Source organism: Hyperolius riggenbachi, chromosome 8 (genome assembly GCF_040937935.1).
Source record: "Hyperolius riggenbachi isolate aHypRig1 chromosome 8, aHypRig1.pri, whole genome shotgun sequence".
Taxonomy (NCBI): Eukaryota; Metazoa; Chordata; class Amphibia; order Anura; family Hyperoliidae; genus Hyperolius; species Hyperolius riggenbachi.
The window spans coordinates 229,589,697-229,611,164 of NC_090653.1; the positions used below are offsets into that span (position 1 = coordinate 229,589,697).

General features: G+C 44.5%; 1 protein-coding gene across 3 annotated transcripts in view; it reads left to right on the forward strand.

Moving 5' to 3' along the window:
- The window catches only part of AKNA (AT-hook transcription factor), a 74,930-nt gene extending 57,510 nt beyond the window's left edge, over positions 1-17,420 (forward strand). For all 3 annotated transcript variants that reach the window (XM_068248278.1, XM_068248279.1, XM_068248280.1), the window contains 7 exons: positions 4,676-4,786; positions 7,392-7,483; positions 8,461-8,541; positions 9,516-9,617; positions 12,374-12,475; positions 15,453-15,579; positions 17,074-17,420. In XM_068248278.1, the coding sequence (XP_068104379.1) occupies positions 4,676-4,786; positions 7,392-7,483; positions 8,461-8,541; positions 9,516-9,617; positions 12,374-12,475; positions 15,453-15,579; positions 17,074-17,314 (856 nt within the window). In that variant the 3' untranslated portion in view covers positions 17,315-17,420. The remainder of the gene's footprint in view (positions 1-4,675; positions 4,787-7,391; positions 7,484-8,460; positions 8,542-9,515; positions 9,618-12,373; positions 12,476-15,452; positions 15,580-17,073) is intronic.
- The last annotated feature ends 4,048 nt before the right edge of the window (positions 17,421-21,468 follow it).

A 21,468-nucleotide genomic window follows, 5' to 3' on the forward strand; every position in this document is an offset into this window, starting at 1 on the left:
ACCTACCTAATCTAACCTACCCTGGGGGGCACCAACCTAATCTAACCTATACTGGGGGGCAGCTACCTAATCTAACCTACGCTGGGGGGCAACTACCTATCTAACCTACACTGGGGGGCACCTACCTAATCTAACCTACACTGGGGGGCACCTACCTAATCTAACCTACACTGGGGGGCACCTACTTAATCTAACCTACGCTGGGGGGCAGCTACCTAATCTAACCTATACTGGGGGGCAGCTACCTAATCTAACCTACGCTGGGGGGCAGCTACCTAATCTAACCTATACTGGGGGGGCAGCTACCTAATATAACCTATGCTGGGGGGCAGCTACCTAATCTAACCTATACTGGGGGGCAGCTACCTAATCTAACCTATACTGGGGGGCAGCTACCTAATCTAACCTACGCTGGGGGGCACCTACCTATCTAACCTATACTGGGGGGCACCTACCTAATCTAACCTACACTGGGGGGCACCTACCTAATCTAACCTACACTGGGGGGCACCTACTTAATCTAACCTACGCTGGGGGGCAGCTACCTAATCTAACCTATACTGGGGGGCAGCTACCTAATCTAACCTATACTGGGGGGCAGCTACCTAATCTAACCTAAACTGGGGGGCACCTACCTAATCTAACCTATACTGGGGGGCAGCTACCCATCTAACCTATACTGGGGGGCACCTACCTATCTAACCTATGCTGGGGGCAACTATTCTGGCTACCTATATTAGAGGCACCCACCTAGCTAACCTGTACTGGGGCACCTACCTAACTAACTTATACCGGGGGCGCCTGCCTATCTAACCTATACTGGGGGCAACTATACTGGCTACCTATACTGGAGGCACCTACCTGGCTAACCTATAGCGGGGGCAACTATACTGGCTCACCTATGCCTGGCTACCTATACTGGGGTACCTATTCTTGGCTACCTATACTGGGGGGACCTATACTAAGTGCAACTAGACCTGGCTAACCTATACTGCGGGCACCCATACCTTGCTTGGGGGGGGGAGCGCAATTTTTACACACTCGCCCTGTGTGCATTTTAGCCTACAAACTGCACTGATTGTGAGGATACCCTCCAACTTTTGCAAAGCCAGAGTGGAGAGGAGAGACACATTGGGCTGTGCATCGCAGGCACTGGCACTACACTTAAAAAATAATAATGCCTCCCGCTACTTCCTCCAAGACAACATTTCCTCCTTGCTGGCCGGCAGCATCTAAACACGTGAAGTCCTGCTTCCTCTCTGACTACAGCGGCGCCTCATGTGACCCAGCACCACATAACAGGTCGCATGAGGCAACACTGTAGCCATGGATGCAGGACGCTGGACAAGCGGATGGAGATCCCATCGCTGGAACGCTGAAAGCAGGTGACTGAAGAGGCACTGTGTAGCCAGGGGGAAGGCGGAGAGTGCGAGGAGGGGGAAATTTGGGAAGGGGAGCTGCCTCTTGCCACCCTCTTATTGTTGCCACCATGAAGCATGTGATTCACGTTGCTTCGTGGAAGAACTGCCCCTGATGCCCAGTAGAATAAAGCACTCTTACAAGTCCGGGAGTGCAGTTAATAGAAACTTCTTTCACTGGCGAGAGGTGAATACGTTTAGAGAGAGCCTTTGCTGGAACGGTGGGGTGTAAGAGGATCCCTGAAGCCTCTGGAACATCCCCACTACCGAGGTATGTATATAACTTAAGAAGAATCTGTGGGATTTAAAATGGGTGATTCATCGATCACTGTTTATTTGTATAATCAGGCTACTGTTCAGCTATGTATGCTGAGATGCTCAATGAAAATAAGGAGGAGATAAAATAAATAAAACTAATACGTATAATATTCAGCAATATACAGCAGTTTTATTTCCTAATAATAGAACTCTTCCTGGCAGCGGACTACTTCCAGGTGCTCTGCTAGCATTGACTGTGCTATATTTGGCATCCAGTCCTTTCCTCTAATTGTCTCTCCAAGGAATTTTGCAGCCTCACTGAAGCACCTGTGTATTTCAGTATTACTCTAATTATCTGAGCTAGTGGTGCTTATGCAAGATAAAGAACACATAGAGCAAACAACGTAAGTATCCCAAATGTTGTACGAACTGGTGCAACTAGTGTTCAAAATACATTTCCCATTACTTCTATGTGTATTTGTAAGGTTATTAGCCCATGTTGGTCTTTTCGTGGGTTTTTATTGTTTCATGTGTCTAAAGCCAGCTTGGAAAAGACTAGTCCTGACTCCTTGTGACCAGTATATGTCAGTAGATTTAAGCTAAGTAAATCTCAACAGTTCTGACCTGTTTTCATGTTACCATGAGGCCCTTTTCACACTAGCAGGGTAAACCTGGATTGCATTAACCTATTTTGCTGCAAGGGTATGCAAAAGCAATGCAAGTCTGTGGAGACTTTCCCACTTAATGTGGTCTGTTGCGGTGTGCCGGAAGTATCCGATCCAACGATAGGGAAACAGTGCATTACCGTAAGCTCCATGCTTAACACATGGTGCTTTGGGTAGTGGGGACGCATGTAATACAAACGGCAGAGTGCGGTGCTGTGCGACTGGTATCCCAGGGAATCCCAGTACGTACTTCCTGCCCAGCAGTGAGTACGTCACTGAGTGGGGGGTGGCGCTATGCATATAACCCTGTCAGCGCACTCTGCCGCAGGGTGATATGTTTGTCATTTTTTGTGTTGCAGTGGGATGCAGCATGGGCATCGCATCTCCGCCACAACTCAAAAAATAGGTGTAAAACCGGCCTGATCAAATTATTCAGATCAAAAGGAAAGCATTAAAGAATCCATTTTATTCCCAATAGAGAGCTCAATGCAGACTCCAGAGACACCCATCTAAACGCTGATTGCATCTCTGAGTTGAAAATAGTTCAACAAAGAGTGGCACGGGATCCCGCCTTCACTCCTGAGATGCATGGAAGGTTTAACGTTCCCATCTACAAATATGTGGTTGATATATTTGACTCCATGCTTAAACCAAAATTGAATGTCCTCCATCTTTAGAAGCTCAGGCAAACGTTATTGTGTAACAAGGGGGCAAATGAGAGGGTAAATGACCTTGTTTGATTTCCTAACTGCTCTATTGGATTGCAGCCTGGACCAACCTCTATTTATCACTTTGAGTTTGCCTGATCCCTGTGTATTGCCTGATCCCTGTGTATTGCCTGATCCCTGTGTATGACTTCTGGCTTGTTATCGACATTGAGTTTGCTTGACCCTGCTTGACACCTGATTCCTGTTATTGACCCTTTGGTTTGTTTGGAGTTTTGGTTTCTTAGTTTCTCTGGTACTTCTGTGGTTTTCGTGGCCTCGGCAGCTATTCTTTGCACGCACAAGTCCTGGAGGCAACCAAGGTCAGGCAGACACAACCAGTCTCCTGTTCAAGGGGGGCTTACTATAGGTGAAGAGCGTGGTGGAGATTGGGGCATAGGTGCTGAAAGGGAACCGGTGAATACTAGTGAGGCTGACACTTAATTTTTTCGAGGGTCCAGGATGCAGGTTCTCTTTAAAGTGACACTGAACCTGAAGAAAAAACTTATGATATAATGAATTGCATTTGTAGTACAGATACTGAATAGAACATTAGTAACAAAGAAAAGTGTCTTTAAATTTTTATTTTCAGGTTTTTTTTCTATAACATTGCAATACTCTGTATTTTAAACTATGAAACAGAGTAGGAAGGTTCAAAGGGTCGTTAGGGTCATTAGTTCAAAGGGTCATTATCTCTGCAGTAAACAAGAAACAGCAAGAGAAAGGTTGAGATAAGTGCTTCAGAAAATAGCATTGCTCTCTGACTAAATTAGTTGGAGAGCTCAGAGAAGCTCTTTTGCATAGATAACAAGTGACGTTTCTCTTCCTGTACTGGAAACAATATGAGACTCATATCTGTGCTACTAATGTCCCATTTCCACATAAATCATTATATCATAACTTTATTTTTACTTCACATTCCCTTTAACCCCAGCATCTGTCTGGGCAATAGGCTAAAAAAGTGATGAATGTTACTGGAATATTTAATGTAAACACTGTAGTGTAAAAGTCTTTCAAGAGAAATCTAGATGATTAAAAAGGTAATTAGGAGATAGTAATTACGGTATTTCCCTTCCTCCCGCCACCATAGTAATTCTATAGATGCCCTTCTCTCCCAGCAGGCCTCCCCCTTTCCCAAACTGCTCCTCTCTCTCTCCTCTCCCCGTGGTGTGTTTGGTTACAGGTAACTAGGTGTTGCTGTATCCACAGAACCAGGACTATTGCAGCACTGTCTGTAAACATGTTTACAGTACTTTGTGTTGATTATCATGGACAGTGTTGTGTGCTTACATTGGCTGCCTGTATAATTTGCCATCCTTGTATGTATACCAATGTATGCCTGTGTACAAGATGTTAGTGTAGTATCATCAAGCAGCACAGATATGAGAAAGTCTGCTGATTCCGTCCCGTGAGTATAAACATGATTAATAATTGCAGTTTTCATCTGACTTTTTCCCATTCATGAACTTCATCATCCCTCCTGGAGCAGTTATTAACGAGCGCTCTATTTTTTCTGAATTATACAGAAGGCTTTAAAGAAAACTGGTAGCTGTATCTCTTGTCCGGGCTTGTTCAGTAATTTACGTGCTGCTTGGCCAATGTGCCCATATTTGTTCCTTTCTCTCTGTAGTCAGGCCATCCACAACCTGCAGAAGGAAGTGAGTCAGCTCCGGGAGCACCTCGAGAACAGCCTGAACCGATCGCCAGCCCGGGGGAAGCTGGGGAAGCCAGCCATTGTTCAGTGAGTCAAACAGATTTATGGATACAGCTAAATACACACGTCAGATGGCAATAGGACATTCAGGCATGACATAAATACTGAATTTTTGATGCTAGTATACTTTAGGGGACCCAGCAGGAAACCTCACAGGAAACAGTCCTTCAATCGCAGCCAGTGGCGTAGCTAAGGAGCTGTGGGCCCCGATGCAAGTTTTACAATGGGGCCCCCCCCCAAGCACTCTATACATAGTAATTGATATGGCGCACCGAAACCTGCCAATGGCAACTACAGTGTCAGAGGTGCAAGAAGGGGGAACAGCTTGTTAATGATTACCACTATTCCCAAGTATCTATAGAAGTGATTATTATGAGCACAGGATCTATAGAGAGCTAATACTGTAGTTGAGGAAGGTGCCCTTCGTGGCCCCTCTGGCCCAAGGGCCCCGATGCGGTCGCTACCTCTGCAACCCCTATTGCTACGCCCCTGATCGCAGCACACTCTACATTACGAAGTGTTGTGAATTAGCCGGATAGTGTTATTATTACAACAACCTATCTGAAACCTAGCAATTCGAGAGAGTGCCGTCCACCCAATCACGTTAGTGGAATTTCCCTATGTCCAGAGTTTTCCCCTGGACTAGACAAACACCACATTTTTGTATTATGACCTTTCATTCACATACTCTGAGGAAAGGAAGGGAAGAAAGGAAGACAACCCTGGTTCTAGCTTACCATAGGGGAAGCTATATTGATCATCCCCCAAAAATCCTACAAAACCAAATTGGTCTCCCCCAAGCTAATATTTTAAAAGGTCACTGAAGGGGTACTGCACAGCGATGCTATACAGTCATTTCTCAGTATGACTTGATTGATGATTAGCTTATATTTTTCATGTACAGCACAAAAGTTGTGATATACTGGTAATTGTGCTAAAGGCTGGGGCAATGCCTCTATAGGTGAAAACTGGGCAATTGCCCCCGGCACCAGAGCCAGCTGTGTAGGCCACCAAGTCTCCCCCCTTAAAGTGAGTCCCTACAATGCAAACGAATGGTGTTGCTCCCCTAGTGCACACAGCAGAGCGTTCTTACCTGTCCACGCTCCTCCTCCTTTCACGTTCCTTCTGGGGATGGAGACAGAAGAACATTGAAAAAAGGTGAGAGCACGCTGGCCGGACCGGTGAGAATGCTCCACTGTGTGCACTCAGCATGGGTCATTGGGGAGATGAGGTAAAGGGCAGCCTAAGGAGAAAAGGCAACCCATAGTGCTATGGGGGAGACATAGAGGTCACCTAAAGGGAACCTGAAGCAAGAAGTATATGGAGGCTGCCATATTTATTTTCTTTTAAACAATACCAGTTGCCTAGCAGCCATGCAGATCTATTTGGCTGTAGTAGTGTTTGAATAACACCAGAAACATGCAGCTGATCCTGTCAGTTCTGTTTCAGAAACATCTGGGGCTCGATTCACAAAGCGGTGCTAACCCATTTATAGACTTAAGGCGTGATAACCATTGCACCACGCTGGTGAAAAGCCAGTTTAGGCGTGATAAGTTTAGGTGTGATAAGTTTAGGCATGCTAAGTTTAGATAAGTGTAGATAGCGTGTAAAGTCCTGCACGCAAAGCAGCGCCATTAAACTCTATGCAATGTGCACCAGACTTTGCTAGCGCAAAACTTTTGATCAGCTGTGCACTGCGGTGCTAACCCAGTTGGTGCTTAAACTTATCATGCCTAAACTTATCACACCTAAACTTATCATGCCTGAACTTATCACACCTAAACTTATCACACCTAAACTTATCATGCCTAAACTGAGTTTAGGCATGATAAAGGGCTTTTCACCAGCGTGCTAACTGTTAGCACCGCTTTGTGAATCAGGCCCTTGATGTGCATGCGTGTTCAGGATCTATGGCTAAAAGTATTAGAGGCAGAGGATCAGCAGGACTGCCAGGAAGCTGGTATTGCTTAAAAGGCAATAATTATGTAAGCCTTCATATCCCTATCGCTTCAGGGGAAATCCAGTGAATATTTCACATTCTAATCATCCTCTTGTATAATATAATTTGTTATAATTACCTGCCTGGGATTTTTCATCTAGATCTCTCCTGAAGCTTCATGCCTGCCAGCTTAGCACATAGCCCGCCCCTTGCAGCATAAGGCCATGACGTTCTATCTACTAGAGATATTACTAGATGTCTACTAGAGAGGCGTTTTGCTGTAAGGGGCAGGCCACATGCCAGAAGTAGGAGGGCACAAAGCTCAGGGAGAGATTTAGGTGAAAAACACAGGACAAGAAGGTTGGTAGAAACTCAATGGATTTCTGCTTTAATACTGCTTTTTGGTGGGTTTGGACAACAAAGGTTTCACTAATATTGCTATATAGGGTGGCAAAGGTCTCCCAATGCTGCTATTGGGGAAGCCTGAACTTCAATGTGTTCAGTGGAAAGAATTCTGTACATTCACTGTAATATTAGTCTGGCATTCCATTTTTCTGTTTGTTTTTTGTTTTGTTTTTTTCCTTCTGGTTGAACTTGATGGACAGGTATCTTTGTAACTATGTAACTATCCCATGGTGGTATATAAAGTACTAAATAAATGTTGGAGAACATAAACCAGTTTGTTCCTTGCAGGGATCAGCATGATGATAAGATTCCACTCATTCCCCCTGCCCTGGCCTCTCCTATATCCAGACATGGTAATCCTCAGGGTGGCCCACGCACAGGTAAGCATCTTTTAGTAGCCCAGTAACATAATTGATTGAAGTCACATTTGTATAATAAGAGATGCTAGCCTAGTATGGATGCACTCCATTTGTCAAAGCAATGGGACTGATTTAGTAAGGCGAGTCCAAAGATCTCTGAGCGGGATATGAGCAAACGTGGAGAAGATGTAACTGTCTTGATATGGGGACATACTGATAAACTGAGTAAAAGTGGCCATCCATTACTCGATGGCCACCAGATCGCCCATCTGATAGATCCCTCTGTGATTGGATCTGATTACCTGCCCATACACTGCACACTGATTTCCAGTAGAATTCAGTATTGCTCTTCTTACCCCCCATTTGCGATGGCTTCTGATCACTGAGGGTGAGATGTCACTTGTCATATGACAGCTTAATCTCCCCCCTCCGGTGTGCAGGATCGCGTCGGGACGGTTCGTTATCGTGAACAAAGAATCTACGCCCAGTCAGGGTGGCAGCACCACCTGCTGGACGTAGATTCAAACTACGTCGGTCCCCAAAAGGTTAAGGTGCGCACACACATGTCACCCGTTGGGGATCAGGACCCAATCCCCTAGGGCGACATCGATGGCCGGCCTGTGTATGTAGCTGACAAGTTCTGTTGATATGTGGGGGGAAGGGCAGAGGGACAAGAGAGAGGTGCGTGGGTGACATAACGCAGCAGGCAGGGGAGCGGCGATGACAATGCAATCAGCCATCACCAAGCTCGCTGGTTGGGGGTCTGGAGTCGGTGGCCGCTGTACAAATGCCTATCGGCTGAAACCACTGTAGTTGTGCATGTGTACAGGCCTTAAGGGAACTCACTTTTGTTTGAAAAAGAGTTATTGAGTTCAGGAGTCATTTTAACTTTGGGTGTGAAGAGAGTAGCCAGAATTCTCCAGGTCCTGTTTTGCAGCAGAACATACAAGTGTTTTTGTCTGTGAGGATGATTTTAATTTGATTACTGTTATCCACAGGACACCAGTGGAAAATCTCTGCGTCACATGACCATGCCAACCAGGCTAAGGGAGGGAGAGGAATCGATGGAGCACATACTGGTAAGATATTCAAAAGACCTCAGTTAAAGTGCATATTTCATTCTCTGAGAAATATATGGCATGAGTTCCTCTGAGGGACAGTTAGTGACAAGACAATATATTCTCTGTACAGCGCTGCGGAAGATGTTGGCGCTATATAAATACAAAATAATAATAATAATATAGCATTATGGCTGCATATGATTACAGACTTTAGATCATCTGCTGTGTTAGCCAATCGCTATACAAACACGCAGGCTCTGCTCAGGACTGCGGAGATCTCTTGATGTGGGGAAATACAATGGCTGAAAATAATCTAACGTGGTTAATTGATTATCCTGAGACCTGGGGCATCTCTAAAAACTACACTGTACTATCCCTGCTTTGTCTTAGCCAAAGATGGTCTAGCTCACAAACCCTATCCTGCAATTTACCTCACTTTACTTAGGCCTCATGCACACATATGAGTTTGGGGCAGAGTTCTGCACAAATGTGTTGCTAGCCTTTCAGCTAGTGATGCACTCTGTTGCTATGGAGGAGGCCGAGGGACAATAGTGCAGCACCCAAGGGAGCAACATTAGTTTTTTTTTTACTTTACATTTACTATATTTTTGATTGTTGGGTACTTAAATGGTTTCATATATTTAAGGTAAAAGGCAGATAAAGGCCCTGACTCCAACGAACCAACCAAACATGCGCCCTACTGGGTTAACACTCTAGTTGCTATGGTAATGCACATTACCATAACAACGCACTTAGTGTCCCGGTAAAGTGTGTGGCACTATTAGGTTATTGGTTGGTGCCCCCTTAGCGTTTAGTACTGGTAAAATTCCCAAGTGCTACCTACACACTGCAATCTTACTGCTAGTCAGTGCATCAGGCCCAAAGTAAGAAAATTCAATTTGCAAAGCTTTGAGAATCATTACCTGGTATATGTGTCTCATTGTGTAATGGTAAGCATGACATTATTAATGACATATGCCACATTTTCTTAGGATCACGGTACCATGCTGCGGATCCCATAGCCCCTCCTGCGGCGGAGCAAGTCACTGTGCCACACTGTCAGAGATGCCAAGAGTCAGAAAGAAAGAAACATGGTATGAGTTCCTTCACTTCAGCTCAATAGTATGCACTATTTACAAAAGCAAAATCAAGACACAGAGGTGCACAGGGTGTTGATACTACTCAGTTACGAGATTCCATTTTTTTATTTGCAGTAGACACATTTGTACATGGCATGTGCACAGAGATCTTTCGCTTTGTGAATGTGAAAGTGTAAATAATTTTCTCTACATATTCTGCACAGTAATCAGAAACCTACATTGGCACAGCACTACACAGCAAGGTTCAGTGAACTTATAACCAGTAGCTCCCCTGGGCTCAGTTCCCACTTGGATTGTGTACATAATTCACACATATGTAAAATGCATGCTAAATGTATTATCTTTGTGGAACCGGGGCCTACACATGCACAATTGCTCTGGTTGCACGTAGTGTAGCAGGAGCATTCCCTGACTGGAAACCCATTCAAGCATCAGTTTATGAAAGAGTGCCTAAAGTAAAAATTACGGAGTTTGTCCCCAGCTCAGCAGCCACCAATTAACCAGCAGCAGCAATGTAAATGGGCGTGGCCAGAGCCTCAGCAGTAATTTTGAAAAAAAAACAACAAATAGGGCCTTTTTCTGAGGGAGGCGGAGCAATCACCTGTCTGGAGGGAGAATGCAAAAACAGGTAAGTATTTAACCCCGCGAACTCCCATCTGTCCTTTTTAAGACGAAACCTGTTATGACAGGCTCTGTCATTGTTAGCTTAGGTACTCTTTAAACGTGTAAGAGAAGAGATAAGACATAGGTGATGAAGGATAGAAAAAGGCGGGAAGGAACGTGGTGTGAACTACACATTTGCAGCTGTGTCACTAGCTCACACTGATTATAGTCAGGGCTTGTGTACATGGACATCTGTATTTTTATTACAAAAGTTGTCCTTTTATCTTGCATTTAAAAGTGCTTTGCTGAAATAAAATGGGTGGCTCAGAGCAAATTACATTCAGATACAATGAAATACACTGCACAAGCTAGCAATGCAGCTTCCTCACCACCAGGTGGCATCCCAGTTGCTAGCTTATGTTGTGTGTTCTAGCCTCCTAGGTATAAATCTAGGGTCATTGCCAATAGCAATCAATCCCATTCTCATTATCTAACCAACACTGGAAGACTGAATACTGGGATCTGATTGGTTATGATGGGAAACATGAGATGTTATATATTGTTCGCTGGCACAAACCTTTATACTGCGTCTCCAGTTACAAAAATGAGACAGCGTAGCTCCTGGCCAGGATAAAATTCAATAGCTTGTTTTGGCATATAATTGGCCTAAGATCCTGCAGTTGTTATACACATCTTCTTTGTTACACTCTCTTACACCAAACTACTGGTTCCATAGGTCTGAAAAAGCAGGTCAGAAGAAACTCTACCACTTCCCCTTTTACAGGACACCTGAAGTTAGAGGGATATGGAGGCTGACATATTTATTTCCTATTAAACAATGCTGAGTTGCTGGTTGTCCTACTGATAGTCTGCCTCATATACTTTTAGCCATTGACTATGAACAATCATTCAGCTCAGGTGTTTTTGGATTTGTCACGTGCTTGTTTCAGGTGTGTGATTCAGACATTGCTGAGTGATGTATGAATGATCAGCAGGATGCCAGGCAAATGGTATTACTTAAAATGAAAAAAAAATATAGTAGCTTCTGTATCCCTGTCAGGCAGGGGCATAACTAGAAATCACTGGGTCCCCATGCAAAACTTTGGATGGGGTCCCCCTACCCCCCTCGCTTTCTGCACAGGTAGACTGCATGTTTTCACACATACAGACACACATGGAATGCAGAAACCGCATACAGAAAACTGTCAGACAAGTGTGCTCCCAGCCCCAGCTTATTACACTCACACTGTCCTCCACTGATGGAGCAGAACTGGCTTTGTAGACTTTTCCAGCATCTCTTCAGTACAGAGCACTTGGGTATGGGTAGAGAGGTTGGGGGCTGGGCACTGTACACAAGAGCCTGCTTCACACTGAATAGGGACTGTCTACAAAGCTTTGAATGAGTCCTTATCAGTGGATGAGCAGATGCAGTCATTATGCTGGATACACACATTGCGATTTCCCGCTCGATCCGCGGGATCGATTATTTCCGACATGTTCGATCGGGTTTCGATCGATACAGCCTTCGATTTTGCATGTTAAGTATGCAAAAATTGATGGCTGTATTAATCGAAACCCGATCGAACATGTCGGAAATAATCGATCCCGCGGATCGAGCGGGAAATCGCGACGTGTGTACCCAGCATTAGAACAATTGTGCAGACAGCTTTTCTCTCAGCGCCATTAGTTGTTAGTCTCTCAGGACAGGGAAAAGAAACATCTCCCCCCACAGGGCCCCCAGGGATTTTGGGCCCCCCTGCCACTGCATCCCTTGCAGGATCTATTGTTACGCCCTTGCTCTCAGGTCATTTGTCCTTTAAAGAGACTCTGAGCAGAGAGAGAACCTGGAACTCCTAAACACTGGAAGAAAACTGAGAACTCTGGGGGAGGTAATCACATAAACATAAGCATTCCCAGTGAGCTGATCAGAAGTAGCTTTGGAAACTCGCACACAGGTATCATGACCAGCATTTTAGGGTCTAGAAAATAGTAATTGGGCCATATTTTGCCAGTGGGGAGCAGATGCGGATCGACCTTGGAAACCAACCGTACTCTTTAAACAATCTTAAAAACGTCATAATTCTGAAGAACATTGTGTATCTTTGTATCTTTGCATTGATGATGTTCTATAATTGCCTTCTTTGCAGTTACCATGAAAACACCAGAGGAGGACAGAAGTGCCCCTCCCACACACCCAGACTGTCCGCTTTGCAATGGGAAGAAAGAACGGGAAAATACTCCAAGAAGTGGTGAGTGTACGCTTCCTTATAAAAAGAGGCCTGTTTGCAAAGTAGACATTCATTAGGCTTCACATGAGGGCAGGGGCGCCGCGAGGCATAAAGCGAACCAAGCAGTCGCTTGGGGCCTCAAGATCGTAGGGGCCTCGGCGGCTCAGTGACGTCGGCGTGACGTCACTGTTTCCCAGCAGCCCTGCGGGGCTGGCAGAGCAGCGCAGGGCTACGGGAAGATGGCCGCCGCCGAAGCCCTGCTCTGGAGACTATTTATGCCTCCAGTACAGGGCTTCGGGTGGCCTTCTTCCCGTAGCCCTGATTCAATCAGCGCGGGAGATTGGATGAGGGAGGGAGCTCCGTGGGAACTGTGCGCCTGAGGAGCCGGCCAGGAGAGGAGACGGGGAGACCCGGGAGAGAAGACTTCTGCCACTGCCAGGTGAGTAAATTCTTTTCTTTTTGCAGCTCTGAAAATGTGCCCTAATTGTGTTTGATTTCTGCTGAACTGTTCCCTAATTGTGTTTGATTTCTGCTGAGAATGTGCCCTAATTGTGTTTGATATCTGCTGAACTGTTCCCTAATTGTGTTTGATTTCTGCTGAACTGTGCCCTAATTGCGTTCGATTTCTGCTGAACTGTGCCGTAATTGTGTTTGATTTCTGCTGAAAATGTGCCCTAATTGTGTTTGATTTCTGCTGAAAATGTGCCCTAATTGTGTTTGATTTCTGCTGAATTGTTCCCTAATTGTGTTTGATTTCTGCTGAAAATGTGGCTCTAATTGCGTTTGATATCTGCTGAAAATGTGCCCTAATTGCGTTCGATTTCTGCTGAACTGTTCCCTAATTGTGTTTGATTTCTGCTGAAAATGTGCCCTAATTGCGTTTGATATCTGCTGAAAATGTGCCCTAATTGCGTTTGATTTCTGCTGAACTGTGCCCAAATTGCGTTTGATTTCTGCTGAAAATGTGCCCTAATTGTGTTTGATTTCTGCTGAACTGTTCCCTAATTGTGTTTGATTTCTGCTGAAAATGTGGCCCTAATTTTCTGTTGAAATATTGCACAAATTGCGTTTGTTTTCTGCTAAAATGTTGCACAAATTGCGTTTTTATTTTCTGGTGTCTGGGGTAACTGTTGCTGCATTTATTATTTAATGGTTATAGTTGGCTATATTTGCTGTGCTACGGTTAAGCTCCGCCCATACAATGTCATGGCCAAATCCATCTGCGCGCGCCTCAATCACCCCCACATCCATTTTCCCCGCAAACAGCCCCGCCCCAATCCGCCCTCAAGCTCCACCCACATGCCATGGCCACGCCCACTTATGCGGGATAGCCACACCCATTTTTCGCGCCCCGCAGGATGGGGCCGCTTCCTACAGTCCGCTTGGGGCCACAAAAACCTTAGCTGCACCCCTGCATGAGGGCTTGCAGCAGAATTCAGTCTGATCATAAAGGGCAATGAGCAGCGTTTCTAAACATCAGGGACAGACATTAAAAAAGCACACTAACAATGTCTCTTATTTAAAAAAAAAATCAAATACATTTTTTTCACTAATTGAAAGATTTAGAAAGTCCAGGCTGCCCTCATGTGGCCACATGAATGAATATCCTGGCCGCAGCAAAGCATACTGGGAAATGTAGTTTTGTGTTGTAAGTACACCACAGAACTGAAGTCTTTGGGGAACTGGCTGTTAAGATAAGAATAGTCCACAATGCTGTTATGAGGGCCACTGCACACCAAAAAGCACTAGCGTAAAAGCAAACACTCCCTTTTTGAAGTGATTTTTTTAAAGCGATTCTAGGCATGTGCCTAGCGTTTTTTTTTTAATCATGCTTAGCGTTTTTTGGAGCGTTTTGGTGTAGCGGTTTTTATATTTTGTTACAGCAGAGCTGTAAGTGAACAGCTTCTGTAACAAAAACGCTTGGAAAATTGCTCTGTTCCAGCACTTTTCAGAACGATTTTCCACTTTCCTATACTTAAAGAGAACCTGTACTGAGTAAAAATATTTAAAATAAACACATGAGGTAACTTCAAATGAACATTACATAGTTACCTTGCCATCAGTTCCTCTCAGAAGCTCACCATTTTCTTCTGACAATATTTTGTCAGATCTGAAATATATCAGTTGCTGTCAGTAAAATATCAGTTGCTGTCAGTTATAGCTGAGAGGAAAACTGAAGTACGAGGTAATGTCCATGTGTCCCTATGGCTCAAGTGGGCGATGTTACAGTTTAACTGTGTGCTGACCAGAAAGCTGTTATGGGTAATGGCCATTTTCAAAATGGAGGACGGAAAGTTCCCTTGATCACAGTGAACAAACAGGACGCGGGACAGGAGAAAGACACTGAGGAGTAGACTACATGGAAGGTAAGTATGACTTGTGTATGCTTATTTTGACTTTTAATTTTCAGTCCAGGTTTTCTTTAACATTGAGGCTGAATCGCCTCATAAATCAGCAAAAATGCTGCAGGACCCGAGTTTGCATTTGGGGAAAAAACAAATCGCTCTGGTGTGCACCATCCCATTGAAATACATTAGCCAACCGCTTTTCAAAGGGCTCAGAACCAGCCTCTCACTTCTTCCAGCGTTTTCTCCATCTTCTCTTCACTTCCTGTCCCGTCCTGTGAGAAGGCGGAGTTCAAACAGGAAAGCGCCCTCTACTGTTTTAACTTACGCTTGTCACAGGATGGAACAGGAAGTGAAGGGGAGAACGGAGGGGGACGCCGAAAAGAAGTGAGTCTGCACGGACCAAGGACTCATGCTGGCGGACAGGTGATATTATTGGGGCGGCGAGGCAGCTCCACAGGTTATGAATCGATTTCATGCTGAAATCAATTCAAAATCTGTGTGCAGTGTATGAGCAGCCAATAGATCCCTCTGTGATCAGATTCTATCAGAGAGGGATCTATCTGTAGGTCGATCTGGTGGCAATCCACCAGTGTATGGCAGCCTTTACTCTTCTGCTGAGACCTTTGTATGACTCATATTGTTTCCTACAGGATCGACTAATGGTGCAAACAACAAACATCATCGACGGTGCCCACACTGTCAGCACTGGTTCATGAGTCACCCTCCTCCAGTCAGCTACATCCACAGCCCCCTCGTGCCTTACAGCCCTCCAGTCATGTAAGTTATATGGTACATTCTACACACAGCTTATTGTTTCTATTTATAGAACTGGCAGAAGGCTTACAGAAAGCGAGCTTTGTTGCTTATTTAGCCTATCTTTCCCCCTAAGGCCATTTTGTGTTTTAAAACCAAGCCAAGTAGTATCCCACTGCTATTCTTAGGGACAGAGATTTTTCAGTAAACATTGATTTCCGGGAAAGGTAATTGTACTATGATGCATTTTGACATGTAGATTTAAATGTAGTCATGATTCAGCAAATACATTGCATTCCCGACTGTTATTCTTAATACTTTTTATATAGCACATTTGCATTGCTGTCAATTGTTTTTCTGCATGTGAACTAGCCCACTGATTAACATTTGTTCTCAGTTTCCCTGTGCAAAAAATGCACAGAAAAGCTGACATGTGTGGACCCAGCCTAAGGCCAACCTTTAGCAGAGGTCAAGTGATCTGCCAGTGTAAAGGACTGGTGTGCCCGGAGGGAAACCACACAACCTTGGGAAAAACATACCATCTCTATGGTATGACCCTAATGCTGCAAGGCAAGTTATGAGCGGAAAACACAATTGTGATGAGCAGAAAATTCTCCTAAATGGTACCGGTCCTTACTACCGGAGCTGGAGGTTTGGACCGTCAGATCCATAAAGAATTAAAACAGTGACAGGGTGACTGGATAAGCTTTTATAAGCTTTGAATTGTCATTTACAACGTCCACCTCTGCAGTGAGCCAAAGTAACATATTTGAATGATTTTTTGTTCACCGCTACTATCCAGGGCCGGTTCTCTCATGAAGCAAGGTGAAACATTTGCATCAGGCGCAGAGATTATGGGGAAGCATGTTTGTACTGTGTTTACACTAACAGCATGCAGTCAGAGTAGTAGGAGAAGCGAGAGGAGAGTGAGGTTAACAGGTCATCATTGGGGAAAAGCAGCTTGTTGTGCTGTGTGAGGAGTCTGACAGTAAGTGAGGAGGGGGGAGGCAGGAGAGCAGCAGTGGAGGAGGTGGCACTGCTGTCCTGACTGAGGAGGAATGGAGTGGCTGAGGGTGAGCAGTTTGTTTATCACAGACTCACAGCCAGCTATTGTGCTAATGTGTTGAGCTGCAGCATGTCATGTGAGAACATTAAATGAAGCAGAGTAAAGTTTTGGGGGCTCTATGATGATTCCAAATTCGGGGGGGGACATCCTCACAAGTTTGCCTCAGGCAGTAAAAAGTCTAGAACCGGCCCTGCTACTATCCAGATATACACCCTTCTGCCCACTCCAGTAAGGAGATTTGAGAAAGTGGAAGTCGCACCTGAGGGCCCTGATGGACATGACTATGAACTTTAATAAAACTAAGGTTCTTTCACTGAACACATACAGGCACATGTGCAGTGCTTCCTGATTAGCATTAACTGTTTCACTGGTTATTTTTTGTTACATTGCTCTCCAGCCTTGGTATGGTATTTCCCGTGGCTGTGTGTACTAATCCCCTTCCTTCTCCTTAGATACAGCACACCGCCTGGAGTGTACGTTCCTTATGGCTACAATGTTACTGATCTCCGGTCCTCATTTGCTGCAGCATCTTCCCCTCACCCAGAGGTAACAGATCTGGATGATTTAAGCTATCCTCTGAGCCGAGCACTAGAGGCAGCCAAAGAACTGAAAGTAACCAGCAAAAGAATGTGCCGCTCTCTCACCCTGGACCTCAGCACACAGCACAGTCTCCGTGGTTCCTGTCTGTTCTAGGATACTTCAGAGGCCAAGCTTTCTATTTACATAATAGCTGTGAAAGGACCGTGGATGGACCTGGTGTTAGGTTACGTTGCTTAATATATTCCTCACAAAAAATTGAGATTTTCCATGTGGGAGCCCACTTATTTCTTAGGTCCCCTTTTCAATTTTACATTTGCCTGCAGGGTAACACAACAACGATGCAAGGCAATGGGGCCTACCATACTTACCGCGTTGCATTGCGCCGGAAGTTTCCGATCGGCTGCCGATCCGCCGCAAAATCAACAGCATGTTACCGCGGCAACAGAATGCATGTAAATCAATTTGTAGGATATTCACGGAATGATGTGAAGACAGGAACCCGGGAACCCCAGTGACATACAGTACTTCCTGTCCAGCAGGGAGTTTGTCAGCACACTCTCCCACAGGGTTATTAGAATTTAAAAAAATTTGCATTGCGATGGGGCGGGGCATCACACTGTAACGCATTGGCCAGGTGTAAAACTGGCCTAAGTAAACCTGCAAAGTCACAAAACCCAACAAAACTAACCATAATAGTGCTGAGCCCTGTGTACTCTGTGATAATCCACTGATCAGTCCCTATGTATCCGAGGAGCCTCAGAGCAAACTGTTCACGTAAGTTATGAATGTCAGTCCTAACCATATATGTACCTCCCATTCATAATCCCATCCCCAACTACTGTACAGCCAATTGCCAGAGCTTCAGTGGGCTATAGAAACTAGCTCTGCTCAACTGTAATGGGCCAAAAGTGAACCTGTACCCACCAATGTCATTCTACAAATAATTCACAGTCAGGATCAAGAAGATGACATCACTGTTGTATCCCCACTGAGGGATTCTAGCTGTTAAATTGATAAGAAAGGCTGCTGATGGTTCCTGCAGCAACTAGTACTGGACACAGAACTGCACTTCTCATGATCCCTATCAGTGACAGTAAAATAACCAGGTGACAATTTAATGTCTGACTGATTTCAGTTAGCAGTTGTGCTGGCCATTGTGTGTCAATGGAATGAAACTGACATTGTACTAAACCACTGCCCTTCTTGGCAGTACTACCCGGCACCAGTGTTTACTGTCACAAGACAGGACTCTACTGTACCCAAGCGAGTCACTGTAGTGTGATGAGCAGCCGACAGTGACTCAAGTGTAATATCTCTCCACTCTCCCTGCTTGATTGCTGTTAGCGCTCAGTTTTCATGCAGAGGCCAGGCAGTAGTGCCAGCAGGGGGTGGGGGGAGCTGGCTAGAGGTGTGGCTGGACTTCCATATAGGGAAATCTGGTCAGACTCCAGCACTTATGGAGGATGAGCAGGGCCTTGTGCTGCTAGGGTAGTAATCGTGTATAATTCACAGCCTTAGAGGTAGAGACCCAATGATGGTGATCAACATCTATTCTCCTTCTGCCTTCAACTTCCTCCCCTCACCAGTGAGTGTTGGATTTACTCAAAACAATAAAGCGTTTTGTAGTAATCACCCGTGCCGAGTGGGTTTATGTAAAGCATAATATTTGACTCTAATCAGAATGTATAGCTCCCCTCCCACAAAAACAAAGCATGGAGCCCCCGGATCCATAGGCCCCTCAACATTTCTCACCCCACAAGTGCAGCCAGCCCCCCTCCCCCACACACACACACCAGCCCCTGCACCCCCTCCCGCAGTACAGAGTAGTGCTGGGAGCATGTAATATTTACCTGCTCCGATGCTGCGGGTCTCCTCCATCCTTCACAGCTGCACACTCTGTGCTGTCATCTTCCTGCTCCTGATCATGTGACTCGCATCGGTCATGTGCTCGGGAGCCAATGTGGGGAGAGGGAGAAGGAACGGCCCCCCCCACCATATTGCAAAAACTTGTTTATTATAGGGACTGATTTATTTACAGATACAGTATGTGGCTGTTTGTTAAGCCACATACACATGCTCAACAAAAGTCTTTCTTTTTACATGTTTGCATTATACCTGGGACCACCCAGTGGAAAAGCAGTATCATAGTGCACAGACTAAGTGGAAATCCAAGAAATTTCTTATATCCATCAATCCTTTATCAGCAGCGCAAGATATTTCTCATTCCCATACTTCAGCGTTGGTTTCCTCTTATTAGTGATAACGCCTTGTCGTTTGCACGTCTTTTACTTGACAAAAGTTGTCCAACTTCAAGTTGTTTGATAATTATGCATTTAAAAGACTTCTGTCGAGCATGTGTATGAGCCTTTAGAGATGAAATGGGTTGCAATGAATTATGGACATGTCAAGGTCTTACCTCCGTAGAGTAAAGCCTTACATAGATGCTAGAGGGTTCCCAGCTGAGTACAGCGTGTGTGCAGCCTCCCCAATACATTGCCGAGAGATCCGTGTTTTGAATCATTTCAGCCGTGCGCCAACTGAGCCCATTGTTCTACTCACCCCGCCCACTCTGTCATGCACTGCGCCATTGTCCCTCCTTCCACCTCTGTAGCAACAGGCTTGTAATGCATCAGTACAGAACTTGGTTACAAACTGTTACCCAAGGGCTCGATTCCCGATTCATGTGGGCAATAGTAATTGTGCGTGTGTACACAACTTAAAGAGACACTGAAGCGAAAAAAAAAATATGATATAGTGAATTGGTTGTGTACTATGAATAATTACTAGAAGATTAGCAGCAAAGAAAATATTCTCATACTTTTATTTTCAGGTATATAGTGTTTTTTCTAACATTGCATCATTCTATAATATGTGCAGATTACACAACACTCAGCATTCAAAATGAGTCTTTCAGAGCAGTCTGTGAAGTAATGACCTCTCCTCTAGCAGAGAAAAAGTAAACAGTTTACTTACAGTTGAGATAATAAAAGTGAGATAACAGCCCTCTCCACGCCTAACTTAGTCGGAGAGCTTAATGGCTTGTTTGCATAGAGATAACAACTGGAGTTTCTCAACCCTTCCTGTACTGGAAACAGACTGATGTATCTGATCTTAATGCTTTATTTCTTAGCTGTGCTACATATACAAATCATAATATCATAATTTTTTTTCCGCTTCAGTGTCTCTTTAAGCCTGATTGTGATCAGTTGCTCCAGGCACCTGTTTTTTTACTTATTTATTTTTTCTCTAGTTTTATGAGCAAAGAAGCAAAGATGTTTCTAGGGAGAGTATACATGCAAAGCACATCATCCTTCATTCACATAAACAGGAAGTGCCTCTGTTTTCTAAACATTTGCTTATGTCTGGACAGTTTTCTTCTCTGTGCTGCAGGAACTTACTGTATGTGATGTAAAGATGGCTTAGGCCCCTTTTACACTTAATCAGTTGGTATGCGTTAGTATGCTTTAGTACGCGTTAGTGCACATTGGTACGTGTTTTTTCCATAGCAGTACATTGGGAAGAAGATTTCAGTTAAAACACATTCAGTTTGAAAAGTGCCATGGGAAAACATGGGCATTACTTTGAAAATCAGTTTTCTTTCCGTTTTAACTGAGAGCAACTGATTAAGTGTAAAAGGACCCTTAGTGACTGGTTTACTTTAACTGTTCATCAGTAAAAAGATAGATATGTAAACAAAAGGAAACGTGGCATTTACTTACAGTCACTGTTTACCTTTCATGAATACGATAACTCTTAATGGTGTTGATTCAATAACCATCAGTAATATTCCTGTGCGTAGGTTGCGCTCAGCACTATTACCAGTACTACTGCCAGCAGTGTGCCACACATTGTGCAGCATGACTATACACAAGTAACGCAAGCTCTGCTGTGGTAACATGCAATTAGCATAATATGCATTACCGTAGCGACGCTCTCGCTACCTATGTACCGCAGGTCACACCAGTTGTGCAAAGTGGGGTACACTGTGGCAGTAGGACCAGTAATATTGGTGTGTGCTGCCTGCAACAGGCAATATTACCGGCAGTTAGTGGATCAAGGCCTTTAGTACTATACAATTTCAATAATTAAGTGGTACATTTTGGATTTGCACTTATTACTATGGCTTACTGTCCTCTTGAGATTTTCCTTTAGCACTGTTATTATAAATAGAACACCTTTGTATTTTTATGTATTTATATTTTTGTATCCAAACATTTGGTATGAAACTTTAAATGAGTATTTGGTATGAAAGTTTAAATATGTAGCTATTTATTCATGTGTGTTTATGCATTTGAGAAAGTGCCCTT